This window comes from Ceratotherium simum, chromosome 7 (assembly GCF_057802395.1).
Source record: "Ceratotherium simum simum isolate JZ-2026a chromosome 7, ASM5780239v1, whole genome shotgun sequence".
Taxonomy (NCBI): domain Eukaryota; kingdom Metazoa; phylum Chordata; class Mammalia; order Perissodactyla; family Rhinocerotidae; genus Ceratotherium; species Ceratotherium simum.
In genome coordinates, this window is record NC_141906.1 from 27,030,625 (window position 1) to 27,048,014 (window position 17,390).

Consider the following 17,390-nt stretch of genomic DNA (forward strand, 5'->3'; position numbering starts at 1 on the left):
TCCTTGTCATAGCTTTACTTTCTTACCATCTTTTAATAATTTTTTTCAGTGTAGGAAACATACCAAGGTGAAAATAAAAACTATTTATCTTTCTTGAGTTCAGTCCAAAAGAGAGAAACCAAGTGCAGCAAGGTACGCTGACTCTTAATTGTGTTCTATAAAAATATAGACATCCTGGCTAATTAAAAAACCGTTGCTTAGTAGAAAAATGATGGCCAAAGCCAAGGCTAGTGAGTTCCTGTTGCCTGTTTTGGAACAACACTGGAAGCCCACTCTCAACAATAGGTCTCCACCATCCTCATTCCTTCCTGCTGCCATAGAAATTTATCTCATCAGATGCCATTGACAGCATGATATTAAATGCCTTTGATCTTTCTGAAAGATTCTAAAGGTAATCTTATTACCACTTAAAAACATAATTTTTTTCCTGCCTGGTGCAGGCTGGCCACATGGTCCAGTTCTCAGCCTGCTCTGCCCATGTGTCTCTTCATTTATTGCCACACCTATTCCCCAGAACTCAGCAGCTGAGTCAGTCATCTCTTTCTTCCATAGCAATAAAATCTATGCAGAAATAGAAGTACAATGATGTACACCTGAAATTTTTACAATGTTATAAACCAATGTTACTGCAATAAACAAAAAATTAAAAAATAAATTAAATAAATAAATAAATAAAAAATAAAAAAAAAGACTTACACACAGCATCAAGCAGCACAACACTTACTCCTCTTTCTGAGCAGCGCATGGGGGCATGTTTATATTAGGCTTCTAGTACCTAGGGGATAGTTTTAAGAATACCAACTTTACACAGAGCCCTGAGATTGAATCCTCAGAGACGGCTCACAAACTCCTAGAGTCTACTCCAGAAATAGAAAAGCCCAAGGAATACAGAAGCAAACTGAAATGTATGTAAATAAAAGTAAAAAGTGAGGATAAAACACACAGTTTTTGTCATTTATACTTGACACATGTGAAAACAGATCTATTGAATTTCCACATGCATGTGAATATGTGGCCCAATTCTATGGTTTACTGATCTACATATAGAAGAAGCTAGTTAATTTAATTTCAAATATTTAAACTTGCATAGGTGGGTTTTTTTCTGGCTTTAAATCTCACTATTGCTCTTCACCAACAGTTTTTTCCAACCTAATGTCACTGCTTTGATTTTCTCTGATCAGCACAAGACCACAGATCCACAATTTCTGTACATGAATTCCCTACCACAACCATCACAATTTCACATGTACAAATTTAAAAGATCCTATTGATAAAGTGTCTAAAATTTCAATCTTGGAGTCAGAGCGCTGGTGTTTAATTCTTGACTCTGCTACCTACTAGCTGCGTGACTCTGGGTGACTTTCATATTGTTTCTATACTTCAATTTCCTTAACTACAAAACAGGAATCATAATAGTACCTGCCTCAATGGGTAGATTTGACATAAATTAAATGTCTCTGAGGAATTTAGAACAGTGTCCTGTACATAGTAAGTAGCCACTTATAGTTAGCTTTGTTATTGTTATTATTTTAGGTTTCAGCTCACAAGAATAACTCTATAGATTTTATTCATGCAAACAGATTGAGAAATTACTTATACTACCAATTCTACATCCATTTTTCTTCTGAAATATTTAATGACATCAAATATTTTCTTTAATTTTAGAGCCAATCATGTATATACCCTGTAGATCCTATTTGAATGTGATTATTTGGATTGAAATAATTAGATTTTCTTATTACACAGTTGAAATTTCTAGGAACCGCCCCAGGACAACATCAGGCTTAAGAAATAAAGCATTGAACACAAAGTATGAGAAGTAATATCTTTCATTTGACATTGTAAGTCTTCTCCATCATTCTATACAAACGTTAAAGCTGTCTCCTATAAATTCACAATTTTTGTTTCCCTGTAATTATACAATGAAATATTGTTTTGGGTCCAATCAGGTCTTTACATGTAATCAAAATCAATCTTAAGACATTTGCTTAAAGGCTCATTTCTTCCTCTGTGAGTATGAACTAGGACACATGTAATCTTGAGAGTTGCTAAAAGATATCTTGGATCCATGAGGGGAGTTAACTTGAGGATCAAGATGAGATATAGAATCTCAGCAGCAAATATTAGAACAAACTTGTTCCCCCGTGACACAGTTTAGTTATTCAAAAAACTCTTATATAAAACCAGACAAACATCTTTATTGTTGTAAGAGCCAATAAATTTCCTTTAATGACTAAGAAATTTGGATTATCTTTTCAGAAACCTGCAATGTTAAATATTCCAACAGATAGAGATTCGATTGCTTTTTTTTTTCCATGGGAGATCTCCTTCCCAGTGGCCTCAAGTCTGTAGCTCCAATCTAAACTGGTTGCTTTTCATGTGCCTTCCTGGAAATACCCTTTACTACTCTCCTGTTTTGAATCCATTGTTCCTCATACCTCATATCTTCCCCTTTCATAGATTGTTCTCTAGTTTTCCTGGATCATATTTTATGTAAGCTCCAAAAGTAGGATGAATGAGAAGTATAATTTCAAAACGTTTGTATGACTCAAAATTACTTTGCCTTAACTCTGACTGATATTTTGGTTATAGGCATTTTTATTGGTTGAATCATGTCCCCCCCAAAATTCATATGTTGAAATCCTAACCCCTAGTATTTCATAATGTGACCTTATTTGGAAATAAAGTTATTGCAGATGTAATTATCTAAGTTAAAATAAGGACATACCCCATAAAATTAGGACATTAGGCAGGCCCCTAATCCAATCTGACTGTTGTCCTAAAAACATGCCATGTGAACAAACAGACAGGTACACCGGGAAAACGGTATGTGAAGATCAAGGCAGAGATCAGAATGATGCTTCTACACACCAAGGCAAATGGCTTTGCTAGTTGGTCAAGAGCATTGAAAGGGAAAAATTGGAAGATCAATATCAAGGAACATAGGGCTAGAGGCATGTGAACAGACATTTGGGTCACATTATAACACCCACCAGATAATCCAACCAATTAGATCCACTTGACAACAACCAGTCTCTGTCATTAACCATAGAGAACATTGATGTTTAAATAGAGTAGCCCTGCTAACAGTGACAGAGACCATGGTCGGGCCCAACTGCATGGACTTCCACTCATCAAAGCTCAGCTAGATACCGCCACTGTTGAATACCCATACTTCCAGCAACAGAGGCCAATAATGAGCCCCAATATAACCCCAAGAGACTAACCAAATATTTGGTGGCAATTTGACTACATTAGACCATTACACCCTAAAAAGAACAGCCATCCACTTACATCAGGACATATATTCTAAGCATGAGTTTGATTTTCCTGTATACAGAGCCTCAGTCAACACCACCATCCCAAGGCTTACAGCATGTTTAATATGTTGACATGGAACTTTGCTTAATATCTTATAGAACCAAGGGGCACATTTTACAACAAGAGGTGTCCAAGGATTTACAGCAGTGGGCACGTGTCCATGACATTCATTGGTTTTATCTTATACTATTAAGCTGACAACCTAATGGAGTAATAGATTGGCCTATTGAATGCACATCTAAGTTTCCAGCTTAAAAAATATAATCTACAATGATGGGTACATCCTCCAGGATGCAGTACACACTCTAAATTATCAATCACTCTAAATAAAGAATATATGAGTCTGAGAACCAAGGGGTAGAAGTATGACAGGTTCCACTTTCCATTACTCCTATTGACCCACTGAGGAAATCTGTGATTGCTGACCTCACAAGGTTCTGTGGGTTTGGATAATCTGGTTCCCAGATTGGGAGTTCTTCTACCCAAAGACACTGCTATCTCTTCCTGTCACCCAGGCACTTTGGGTTCCTTGTGCCAGGTAACAAGTGGATAAGACAAAGAGTTATCACCTTGGTGAAATAATTTATCATAATCATCAGGAGAAGGCAAGGCTGTCAATATACAAAGGTAGCAGAGAAAAATAGGTTGGGTCCCAAGTGATGTACTTGGGTATATCTTAGAATATTGCCCAATTTTGATAGGAAATGGATGAACACAACAATCCACAACTAAGAAAGATATGGTGACCTGAGAAGTAAATTCCAAGACAGGATTAGACATGCAAGAGATTTGGTGATGAAATGCCCATGAAGGATCAAGGTATAGAAACAAGAGAAGGAGGGTAGTGTATTCAGACCAGGATAAAAGTTTGATATCTGGGTAGAATAAGGGTAAGAGTAAAGAATTGAGTGGAAAAAGTTTTGTACTGTAGCACAATTCTAAGAAAGATTTGGTCAGGCCAAGATGGAGTTTTCAGCACAAGTCATCTGTTGGGAAAGTCCTAAGTCCTGTGGGAATGGACACATATTAGTATCTAACTGTTCTCAGTCATTATCAGAGAGAAGTCCATGGGAAGCGTGGTCTAGGCACGAAGGTGATAGAGGAACACAGCAGTAGCTTGAGCCTTCAGTCAAGTGTGCTCCTTGCAGTGGAAGATCTGAGTGATTTATTTACATGACCACCACAGTATATCCCTTGTGCCACACAGATCTATTTCTCCACTCAGGTTAGGGTACCAGTTCCCCCAGAGTTCCTTGGGTCTCAGAACCACAACTGATACTCATTATCTCCACCTTACTTTATCTAGTCTAAGTTACCCTAAACCCCAGCTGTTGACTTTGTAGGTCTCGGTGGCTTATCTGGTGGTGTGACCCAAACTTCTATTCTTGAGAAGTCTTTGGTAATCATACCCTCCTCAGGCTGGGTTGCTTCATATATCCATTCAAAGTTAAAATAGAGAGAGAAGTATCAGAAGATGTCCAAGTGGATCATACAATTTCACATATTTTCAAAACAAAAACAGCTCAGTGTAGTCAACTTGCCACCATTTTTTGCTTCAGAAACCATCAATACGTAGTCCTGTTTTTCCACCGGGTGGCTAGTGGGTCAGTACCACAACTTCATCTTATTGCCTACTATCTCAGACTGCCCTTAGTATGACTGGCAACAGTTTGGAACAGCAAGACACAGACAGCAAGATAAGATTACACTTGCAAGGGATATATTGGGGGAACAATTGTGAAGGCTAAAGAGAGAGGGAGCAATAGAAGGTGGGGACGGCTTTTAGTCCAAGATAATAGTCTGGTATCTGTAAAGGAGAGTGGAAGAAAGAAGGATTTGATGAGAAGAGTCTAAGACTGAAGAATGCTCCCAAACCAGGTTTAGTCACGTGGATGGGGAGTTTGTGAGCCATAGTCACCCACTGAAGGAGCCTTACTTCTTGCAGGAGTGAGCTTATATCACCACCATCTTCAGTAACTCATTTGAGAGCAGCCTACAGAACAGGTGGCCTCGGTGCAGACACAATGTTGGATCCAGAGAGGCAGCAGCTGGGACCATCAGTTCATGCTCTTATCAATACAAAATAACCAATAACCATTCTATAGATAAGAGATATAAGGTGAGTTTTACTTGAGCCAAACTGAGGATGATAAGCTAGGAAGGCAGTTTCCACAAAGGAAGAAAGCATCGGAGAAGCTTGATTTTCAGTACAGTTTATACATTTTTAGAACAAAGAACATACATTAAACACGCCTAGGATACATATTCATCAAAGTTTCAAAGAGGTGTTCAGTTGAAAATTAGCAGGTCAACATGACTCTTATGTCCAGGAAAGGGAAATAATCTTTAGGAGTACTAATGCGGTGATACAAATAGGGTTTACCTACACTGGTGCAGTAGGAGCAGAAGTATATATTCTTATCTTAAAAGAATGCATTCTTTATTTAAATATTTAACTCAGATGTAAAATTTATGTTTTATAGGCTATAAGTCATGCTTCTTTAGTTCAAACCAAATCAATTTTGATCCAGAATAGCTATCCCATATACCTTAATATGTGAAAGTCTCTTATCATTCTCTAGCATGAAATATAAATGGCATATTTTCATGGCTGTCACAGGCTTGCCTCACTCAGGAAGGAGGTTCTGTGTCGCCAGGTAAGCCACCTAAACCAGGATGTATATTGGCTAATAATGAGATGAATCTAGAACAGATAATAGAGAGATGATAAAGATCAGTTGAAGCCTTGACAATACCTATAGCAAAGGAGGCTGTGTTCATTCCACTAACATTTCTCTTTTAAGTTACTCCAAGAAAAAGTGAATTGGTTTGAGTGACTCCAAGGACAGACTTTAGTGGATGTTGTATTAACCCTTCCAAATCACTCCTGTAAGATTCAAGGACAACAGGGAGTGCTTTCAGCTATCATCCTTCTCCACTAATGGCCCTAGTCTTAAGAGAGTCCTTATGCTTAATGTTACACCCCCTTGATGGAGTAGCCTGTATTTAATGACTAATAAATGTAAGAATCTAAAAGGCCAGGACCCCTTGGAACAGCTATGATGGAACATCCTGGCTTCAGAATTCTCCATAGAGTTGAGTGAGACTCTTTTGTAACTATACTCCAGCCTAATTTCACCCAACATAAACATTCAGTCCATAGCAAATAGTGATAGAATTTGGAAGAATACACCCTTGCCCAGTTCTTGATTTTAGGGGTAAACATATTCAGTATCTCATCATTAAGTATGACATTAGCTTTTTGTGATAATCATATATCCACCCTAGCTTTCTGTTGATTATTGTTAACATGCCATATAATTTCAATTTTTACTTAAATCTATCTATATCTTTATATTTGCCATGTGTTTCTTGAAGACAGCATGTCATCATGTCTTCCTTTTTCACCCAAACTGAAAATATCTGATTTTAATTGGTGTGTCTAAAACATTTAAATGTAATATTAATAGATATTTTGTGTTCGTATTAGCCACCTTACTATTTATTTTATATTTTTCTTATTTGTTCTTTTTCCCTTTTCCACTTTTCCTTCATTTCTATTGAACTGAGTAGTGTTATGAATCTGTTTAATCATTTATTTAGTATCTATACCTTTTTTAGCTATACATATTTTTACTAGTGGCTTCAGAATTTTTAGTATAAATGTTTAACTTATCACAATCTACCTTCCAGTAATATTATGTCACTCTGCTTATAGTATAAAAATCTTTTAGTAACAGTATACGAATGTTACCCATTTCTTGGTCTTTGTGCTAGTTTTGTCACATATTTTACTTCTATCTATGTTATTAACACCACACTACATGGCTATTATCTTTGCATTGTCATCAACTAGAGATTAAAAATAATTTTTATATTTACCTACATTTTTATGAATTAACAGAACCTTTGATTTATTTTTGTAGATTCAAGGATTGTCTTGCGTTATTTTTATTCTCTCTGGAGGACTTCCTTTAATACTCTAGTGCTGATCTGTTGGAGACAAATTATTTCAGCTTTTAAATGACTGATATTGTCTTTATTTTGTTCTTGTTTTTGAAAGATACTTTTGCCTGGTATAGAATTTTAGGTTGATCAGTTGCTGTTGCTGCTTTTTCTAATACAAAGATATTGGTTCACTGTCTTCTGAGTTGCATGGTTTCTGGCAAGAAGGCTGTTTTCATCCTTATAATTGTCTCTTTGTACATATTATGTCTTTTTTCACTTTGCTTTCAAGTTTTTTTTTCCATTTGCACTGGTTTTAAGCAAATATATTATGATGTAATTTTCTGTAGTTTTCTTCGTATTCTTTTTCTGCCTGTGTTTATTGAGCTTCTTGGATTGTGGGCTTGGTTTCATTAAATTCAGGGAAAAAAATAGCCATTACTTATACAAATATTTTTTTTCTCTTCTCCTCTTTCTCTTCTCCTTTTGAAATTCTGATTTTGCATATATTAGGCACCTTGATGATGTCCCACATTTCTTGGATGCTTTGTTCATTTTTTGGTCTATTCTTTCTCATTTGAATGTGGATATTTTTTCTCATTCTGTCTTTAAGTTTACTAACCTTTCCTTATGCAATGTTTAATCTGCTGTTAATCCCATTCAGTATGTTTTTCATCTCTGATATAGTAATTTTCATTTCTACAACTTGAGTTGCACATTTTTAGAAAAAACTTTTCTCTCCTTAATATGCTCATTCTTTCCTTTACCCTGTTGAATATAAAGATCGTATTTATAAATTTTCTTAATGTCTTTGTCTACTTATATATCATTTGTGTCATTTATGTTTATATTTCTATTGATTGAATTTTCTCTTTCTTATGGGTCTTACTTTTGCCCATTTTTTCATGTCTTATAATTTTTTATTGGATTTCATATGTTGTGAGTTTTATGCTGTTGAGCAAAAGATTTTTTTGTATTTTTCTAAATATATGTTTTAACTTTATTCTCATGTGTAATAAAGTTACATGGAGATAGTTCAATCTTTGTAAGACTTTTATTTATGCTTTGTTAGGCAAGACCAAGTACAGCTTTTAGTTTAGGGATAATTTGCCTTACTACTAAGGCAATAGTCTTCTAAGTACACAACCAGATGTTCTGTATATTGCAAGGTTTCTCCATTCTTGCTGTTAAGAACACAAACTCTTCTCAGTCATATATAAGGTCTGAGAATGGTTCGTCTGCTCCTTTCTGGTGGTTCTTTCCTTGGCCTCAGTAGTTTCTTCACATATATACACAGATCAGTACACAACCAAAGACTTCTGAGGAATGTCCTGCAGATCACGTATCTCTGTATCTGTGCAACTGTCTGTGCTCTGGCACTCTGCCTTGTAATTCTGAGAGACCATCAGACTCTGTTTGTGTTCATCTCCTCACTCCATGATTCCATAAATTTTTAGTAAGTAAATCAGGGCAATCTTTGGGTTCACTTCATCTTTCCCCTTCTCTTAGAGATCTCCGTCTTTTCTGCCTTTTACCCAATTTCTTAGAACTATTGTTTTATACACTTCTCCATTTTATTTAGTTTAAGGTGAGAGACTAAATCGTACCCCTTTTACTCCATCATGGCAATAAAAAGAAATAAAATGTTTATTTTGTATATAATTATTTGACTGCTTAATTGTTTTTATTCCAAGTTATAACCTGAATGGATGGGTTAACATATTCCAAAACCATCTATATTCTAGACTTAGTATCACCCTTTTGATCTCAGTGGGCTGAATGAATGCCTGCTTCAGTTTTTCCACTTATTAAATGTTGACCTTGAGTGAGCAGTCATTACCTATATGTTTATCTCAAGACTGGCAGGTAAATATGTTTTTTTTTTGGTGAGGAAGATTGGCCCCAAGCTAACATCTGTTGCCAATCTTCCTTTTTTAGCTTGAGGAAGACTAGTCCTGAGCTAACATTTGTACCAATCTTCCTCTACTTTATATATGGGATGTCACCACAGTATGGTTTAATGAGCAGTGCATAGGTCCATGCCTGGGAGCCAAACTCATGAACCCCAGGCCACTGAAGCAGAGCATGTGAACTTGACCATTACCCTACTGGGCCCGCCCCTGGTATGATTTTTCATGGTTATACAAGGGAGTGAATAAAAAAGACACTAAGATACTTGGCAAAGAATGAGGCTAAGAAGTCATCTATAGTGATGGTATTTGGCAGAATAAAGATTGGGTTTAGTAAGGTCTTTAAAATTTCAGTCACAACATAAGACAAGCCTAATTTCTTAAAACAAACAAAAGTTTCCACAAAATTCTGGCACTGGGCAAAGGAATGACCAATTATGGACTAGCAATGATAACTTGGTTTGGAGATTTCAATTGTATTATTTGCAAAAACAATAAAATGTCTCATTAATATTTGCATTGTTATGGTAAAATCCTCATAACATATTTTCTGAAATTATCTTCATATAACGCTGTGAGATAATCAGAACAATGATAAAGATCCCAAATTTTCAGAGAAGAAACCTGGAAATGCAAGAGATTTAGAGAATTCTTCAAAGACACATATCTAAGAAGTTACAGTGTTAAAAACCTGATGAAGAAAATCTTCCTCCAATGTTAGCTGATAGAAGCTTGGTGTTTTCTAAAGCTTCCTGCTTAGCCTAAACATACAGAAAATTCCTAGACAAATCTGCTTGGTCCTGATACTATAGATGATGAGATTAAGGGCTAGTGGGAGAAGCAGGTAAATGTCAGCAATGAGGGTGTGGTCTATGGGAGGAAGATGTTTTGCAAAGCGATGGATTTTGTATACCCCTATTAGAGTTGCAAAGAAGATAAGTGCCACATATAAACAGGATAAACAGATGTTGAGTTCTTTAGTCACTCTTCATGAGATGCAATGCCCAGAACAGCACGGAGAATTGGGGCATAGGAGAGGAGTATGAGGACTGAATCTGTGCCGAGTGTGATAATGACCACAGACAATCCGTAGATGTTGTTGACACTGGATCAAAGCAGGATAATTTCAGAATACCCAGATGAAGGCAAAGAGTGGTTGAGGATGTCAGCACAGCAGTAATGATAGTGCCTTAATAATATGAGTGTAGGCATCACTACTCCTGCAGTTCATAGCAAACAGTCCAAGCTGATCTTGCCAATGTCATTTGTGAGGATCCTTGAGTAGTGCAGCGAATCAGAGAGATCAGTGGCCCAAAACCATGGCCAGCAGCATTGAGTACTCCAAGAATGTGAAGGTGTGGATGAAGAAGGGCTCAGCAAAACAAGCTCTTACCTGGATTTCCTGGGCTTCCCACCATAACACAGCTAAAATTATGGGGAGGGTAGACACGGAAATGCCCAGGTCAGTTATTGCCAGGATTAATAGCACATAATACATGAGCTGGTGGAATGAGGACTCATTCCAAAAAACAGAGAGGATGATAATGTTTCCTACTAATGCTACCAGGTATGCAGGACAGAATGGAATTGAGAGCAAAGCATGAACAGACTTCAGCCCATGGAAACTCAAGAGGAAGATGGGTTCCATAGCATCGCTGTTATTTCAGATCACGATGGTGGCCCTTTAGATGTGAAAGATGAGATAGTCAGAGATGAAAAATCACAGGCTATTGAAATTCAGATTGATGAGCAAATTCTACCATATTTATGTAAAATCAATTTTTTGTGTATTCCAAATGACTTACATAGATATTAGTCTGAAGCAAGACATCCCAGGCATCTGCATCACCAGTTTAGGCACAGTTTATACAATATGAAATCTGGGCACAACCATACATGGGGACATGTGATCTCTGCTATGGTTCTTGTCAGGTTTACATCACAGCCTTGCAAAATTTAATGTATACGCAAAATAGGGAAAAGTAAACCTTTAGATAAATTATGCACATTAATACAACAAAAACTACGTGAAAATAAGAAAGCTACATTAGTCTCCTCCAAATTAGCCTGTGCATCATTTCTGAATCTTATTTTTGTTCTTCAAGGTTACCTTTATACTGTTAATCTCATGGTTTCAATGTTTTTCTGTCTTTTAAAAAAATAATGCGTAACTTCTATGAAAATGCAACACAGTGAGAAAAGAAAAAAGTCATTATGTGTAATTTTCACATTTTTGAAACCTTTTAGCTTTTTGAAATTTTGCAAAGCATATGAACTCCAGTTGCAGCAGAACCCATGACTGATTTTTTAAATCATCACCAGAAAGGATAATTTGGTGAATAAGGTCACAAGAGAACCTCTGAAATCTCTTTAAATATATGTTTGCATACATTAAAACATAACAGTAAAGAACAAAATATTAGTGACATATTTAATTAGTAATATGAATAATGGTTTATAAGATTTTTATTTCTTTACCATTCCTTGCTTCATAAGGCTTTTTAGTCTAAAAAAAGTTATTCACATTTAAGAACACTTTTTCTGGGGCTGGTCCGGTGGCGCAAGCAGTAAGTGCATGTGCTCCGCTGCGGTGGCCCGGGGTTTGCCGGTTCGGATCCTGGGCGCGCACCCACCACCGCTTGTCAGGCCATGCTGTGGTGGCGTCCCATATAAAGTGGAGGAAGACGGGCATGGATGTTAGCCCACGGCCAGTCTTCCTCGGCAAAAAAATGAGGAGGACTGGCAGATGTTAGCTCAGGGCCAATATTCCTCACCAAAAAAAAACACTTTTTCTCAGACAAATCAAATGATTTAGCTTACCAGTTCCTTTGTCTGTATGTCAAGCACTTTCTAATTTATAATTAGCCCTTCTTATACATTTATTCCTTATTTAATATTAATAGTTTTAGGATTAAACTTTCAGTTGATTTGTTTCTTTCAATTTTATCTTTCTGAATATTTGATGATAATTTGCTAAGCTTTTCTTTTTTTTTTAAATTTTTTGTTTATTGCAGTAACATTGGTTTATAACATTGTAAAAATTTCAGGTGTACATCATTGTACTTCTATTTCTGCATAGATTACATCATGTTCACCACCAAAATACTAATTACAACCCATCACCACACACATGTACCGAATTATCCCTTTCACCCTCCTCCCTCCTCTCTTCCCCTCTGGTAACCACCAATCCAATCTCTGTCCCTATGTGTTTGTTTATTGTTGTTATTATCTACTACTTAAAGAAGGAAATCATATGGTATTCGCTAAGCTTTTCTATCTATTTTGTTATCCATTTGACTTAGACCAATTCTCAAATGAATTTTTTATTACTCTCAAATAAATTCGAATTGTGTATAGTATAATATAAAGTCTTTGATATACTGAGTGGAATGGATAATCAGGGAGGATATGTACTGCTTTATATTCATTATTTTGACAACTATTTTATTGACCAGTGTATATTTACTTGTCTATATTGTTATTGACCTAATTGCGCAAATATTGCATTATTCCTTTTTCGTTTTCTATAATGTAGTGTCTCTATGCTCTTTAATAATTTTCAAGGACACTATTTTTGCACCTAACATTGTATGAATATCTTCACGTAAATAAATTTTTCGTAATATTTTAGTTTTTACTCAATATGGATTTTCAGAAACAAGTACACTGAATCAATGTAAGATTTAATATATATTGATAAAGATTGCCCAATGCAAATAAAAATAATAACAATATTTAAAAATAAACTATCACTTCTTGAATAATATTGCACTAGTCACTCTGCTAAGTATACATACTTGATCTCGTTTAGTTCTTACATTAACCGTATAAAAACAAAGTCAGTAAAACACAAAAGTGTCTAGTTATTTGTTGAAGGTCACACAACTTAGAAGTAGAGTAGCCAAGAGTGCACTCTTTCTTTCTTTCTAATAATACTACATGTTTAAATTATGGATGAGATTGTCCTCGGATATTAATGAATGTTAATTTTGGCCACTTTTCCCTTAAAAAAAGCTATTTTCATTGGTTTATCAGTTAGATATTCTTTCACATAAATGACTGTCTTCATCCTTTTGTGAATTGTCTTCTTATGCTTTTTAAATGTTGATTAATTATATTTGTTTACCAAATTATAAAATTTACTAGTTTAATAAAATTAACACATTTTTAATACTGTTTCTTCTAATGTTCTTACTCTATGGTCATTTGGCTTTGAAATTCAATTTTTTTGTTTTTTTAGCTTCACATATTTTTTCTTTTTTGGGGAAGATTGGCCCTGAGCTAACATCTGTTGCCAATCTTCCTCCTTTATCCCTTTTTTCTCCCCAAAGCCCCAGTATATAGTTGCATGTCATAGTTGCAGATCCTTCTAGTTGCTCTATGTGGGACGCCGCCTCAACATGGCTTGATGAGCAGCGGGTATGTCCGCACCCAGGATCCGAGCCAGCAAACCCCAGGCCTCCAAAGTGGAGCACGCAAACTTAACTGCTACACCACCTGGCCAGCCCCTGGAATTCAATTTAAAGCAGTAGATTATATAAGTCATCTCCTTTGCTTATCTGTTCCTTTCAAACATGGAAAAGCATTCTGTTTTCCAGAGATTAATAAATATTAAACAATATTTTCTTCTACATTCTTTTTGGTTTGATTTTTAAACCTTTAATGAGAACCTGACTAGATCTCTCCTGTATATGAGATTTCTTTCATTTTTTATGATTTCTGAATACTATTTTGCTAACTTTTATCTTTATTTCTATCCTGAGTAATTAATTAGAACATGTGAGCTCTATATTCATAGCTTTTCCAGATATAGTCTAATTGATTCTTTTGCTTTTCTAGCGTACATTTTATTCACAGCTTCAAAATTGACTAAGATTGCTATGTTTTTAACAAACACAATAAACAACTAGTATGTTCCAGCCACTTGGATGAGCACTGACAAAAATAGGAGATAAAATCTGTGTTTCAAGTTACTTACATGTTAATGTAGGATACAGACAATAAAGAAATAATTCTGTTGGTTAGGGTTATGGCAATGGCAAATAAAGGATGCTAGACAAACTTCAATGAGGGACAGATAACCCAATATGCATATCAGTGGATGGAGTTTCTGAAATTTATTACAGACACTTGAAAATATGAATGAATAAAATATTTTCTTGTCAATTATTTTTGCATTTAATTTTAATTGTGTTTCACTTGTGAGGCTCATACTTCCAAATATATTTCACCATACTTCATCTCCATACTGGAGGACAGGGGCATTTTTAGTTGTTTATTTGAATCGCTGATGAAAACCGCAAACACATAAACACACACAGTAGGTGTTTAGGAGATGCTGACTCTGTGTGTGGTTCTGGGTGTGTATTCAACCTTTCAACACACTTCAGTCACTGCTGAGGTTGCCTGAGTTATTTAGAGTTATTATCGTTTATTGAAAAGTGAACATTTTAAAAAATAAAATCCATTAAAATTTTCTCTAATCATAATTAGGATTGTGCTGCTGAAGCTGATGTCGGTATCTTTATAGAGCTGGTGGATAGGTTGTATAAAGAGGTAAAAATGAGAAAGGAGGTGGGAAACATATTTATAAGCATAACTCCAAGCCTCACTCCCAAGGAATGTAACCTAGAATGCTGTTGCTTCTTAATTAAATTAACGAACTGAGGTTTGATGGACTTACTTACATTTCCTTGTATTCAATCTCTATTAATCCATTATTACTCTTGGATTTCTACATTTGTCCAAAAATTGCCACGTGAGCTGGGCTTTCATTGCAGCTCAAATTTCCCATCAATCCTTTTTCTCACATAATTTCATGAGGACCCGATGTCTAACTTGCTGATTCTTTACAGAATATAAAATAGGATTCATTAGAGGGAGAACTAGAAGGAAGGTATCAGCTATGATGACCCTAATAACTGGAGAAACATTTTTGGCAAAGCAGTGAATAATAGACAAGGTGACGATAGGCACATAGAAGATGAGTACAGCACAGATGTGGGAGATACAAGTGTTGAGGACTTTGAGACGGCTCTTGTGTGAAGCAGTGACAAGAACAATTTTCAGGATCAGCATGTAAGACACAGAAATGCACATCAAGTCTAATATAACTGTTAGAGCCACAAACAGTCCATAAATGATATCGATCCTCTTGTCAGAGCAGGCCAGCTTCATGACATCCTGGTGGAGGCAATAGGAGTGGAATAGAAGGCTTTTCTTACAAAATTTCAGCCTTTTGAGAATAAAAAGAAGAGGGAAAACCAATAAGATATTTTTTATAACAAATACAAGGCCAATTTTAATGACTCTGTCAATGGTCAGGTTGGAGGTGTATCTCAAAGGTTGTAGATGGCTATAAAGCTATCAAGGGACATGATAAGAAGAACTGATGACTCCATAGTTGAGAATCCATGAATGAAAATGTCTTGGGCAAAACAGGCATCAGGGGAAATTCTGATGACATTGAACAAGAAGATTCTCAGCATGGTTGGAAGGGAGGAGATGGACAGTCCCAGGTCAGAAAAGTCCAGCATGGAGAGGAAATAATACATAGGCTCATGCAGAGAGGTCTCTGTTTTTATGAAAAAGAGGATGGTGCAGTTCCCCAGAATGGCAACAAGGTACATGAGGCAAATGGGGATGGAGACCCAAGTGTGAGTGTGCTCCATGGCTGGGATACTAGTGAGGAAGAAGCTAGAGATTTCTACTTCAGAGGTGTTAAAGCCTGACATTGCAGGAATGTGAGGGAATCAGGATGTGGGTGTCAGAAGAGTCTTCCTGCAATGGCATAAATAACCCGGCTCAAATTTATATATTTCATTCATTTTATTCAGCTTCCCTGGGTGTAGTATATATGAAGGAAGCAGTAAATTCTTCAGCCTATATTTCCTATAGTACTTAATTTATGTTAGAGAAACTCTATCAGTTTGGAAATGGTATATATTAGTATATGATGAAAGTAGAAACATTACATAACTACAATTAAAGTTGCGGTTATTAAAGAATTTTAACTTTTAGGAAAATTCATCTTTTTCAAAAAATGCTCATGGGAAAACTGGATATCCATTTGCCTTCCTACTATATACCTCACTTCATATACAAAAATTAACTGAAAATGGACCAAAGACCTAAATGTACAGCTAAAACTATAAAACTCTTAGAAGAAAACTAGGGGCGAATCTTCATGACTTATGTTAGTTAATAGTTTCTTTGATATGACACCAAAACACAAGCAATACAAGAAAATAGAATTATAAGCTAGATTTCATCAAGATGAAAAATTTTGGGCTTCAAGGGACACCATCAACATAGTGATAAGACAACCCACAGTACAGGACTCTTAAACTCAACAGTAAGAAGACAAATAATCCAAATAAAAATGGTCAAAGGATTTAAATAGACATTTCTCCTAAGAAGACACGTATATGGCTAATAAGCATATGAAAAGATTCTCAATATCATTAATCATTAGGACAATGCACATTGAAACAACAATGATACACCACTTCACTCCCGTATGAGAACTAAATAAAAAAGAAAGACAATAATAAATCTTGACAAGGATATGTAAAAATTGAAACCCTTGCACATTACTGCTGATATTACAAAATTATGCAGCCACTTTGAAAATTAGTTGGCGGTTCCTCAAAATGTTAAACATAGAGTTACAACATGACACAGCATTTACACTCTTAGATATATACTCAAGAGAGATTAAAGCATGTGCTTGTGAAAAGAAAATGTAAGAGTATATAAATGTTCTTGTCAGCATAATTCATAATAGTCAAGCATGGAAACAACTCAAATGCCCATCATTGATGAATGGATAAACAAAAAATAGTATATCCATACAATAGGATATCATTCAGTCATAAAAAGGAATGAAATGCTAATTATGGTACAAATGGATGAAACCTTAAAATATGTTGAATGAGAGAAGCCAGACAGAACAGACCACACATTGCATGATTCTATTTATATTAAATATCCCAAATATACAAATCCATTGTGACCTAATGTAGGTTAGTGATGGAGGGAGGGGAGAATGGAGAGGGACCACTAATGGGTATGACATTTATTTTTGGTGTGATGAAAATATTCTAAAATTAGATAGTGGTGATTGATAGTCACTCAATTCTGTGAATACACTAAAGAGCGAATTGTGCCCTTTAAAAGGGTGAGTTTTGTGTTATTTGGATTATATATCAG

The 17,390-nt window shown here is 35.7% G+C and overlaps 1 protein-coding gene and 1 pseudogene across 1 annotated transcript; both read right to left on the reverse strand.

Moving 5' to 3' along the window:
* Positions 1-9,918: 9,918 nt before the first annotated feature.
* Positions 9,919-10,860, reverse strand: LOC101391937 (olfactory receptor 51L1-like; annotated as a pseudogene).
* Positions 10,861-14,972: 4,112 nt separating this feature from the next.
* On the reverse strand, positions 14,973-15,913 carry LOC101392189 (olfactory receptor 51A4-like). Its single transcript, XM_014790175.2, is given in 2 exon segments — positions 14,973-15,526; positions 15,529-15,913. Coding segments are annotated over 2 exon segments (939 nt in total).
* Between the last annotated feature and the right edge of the window lie 1,477 nt (positions 15,914-17,390).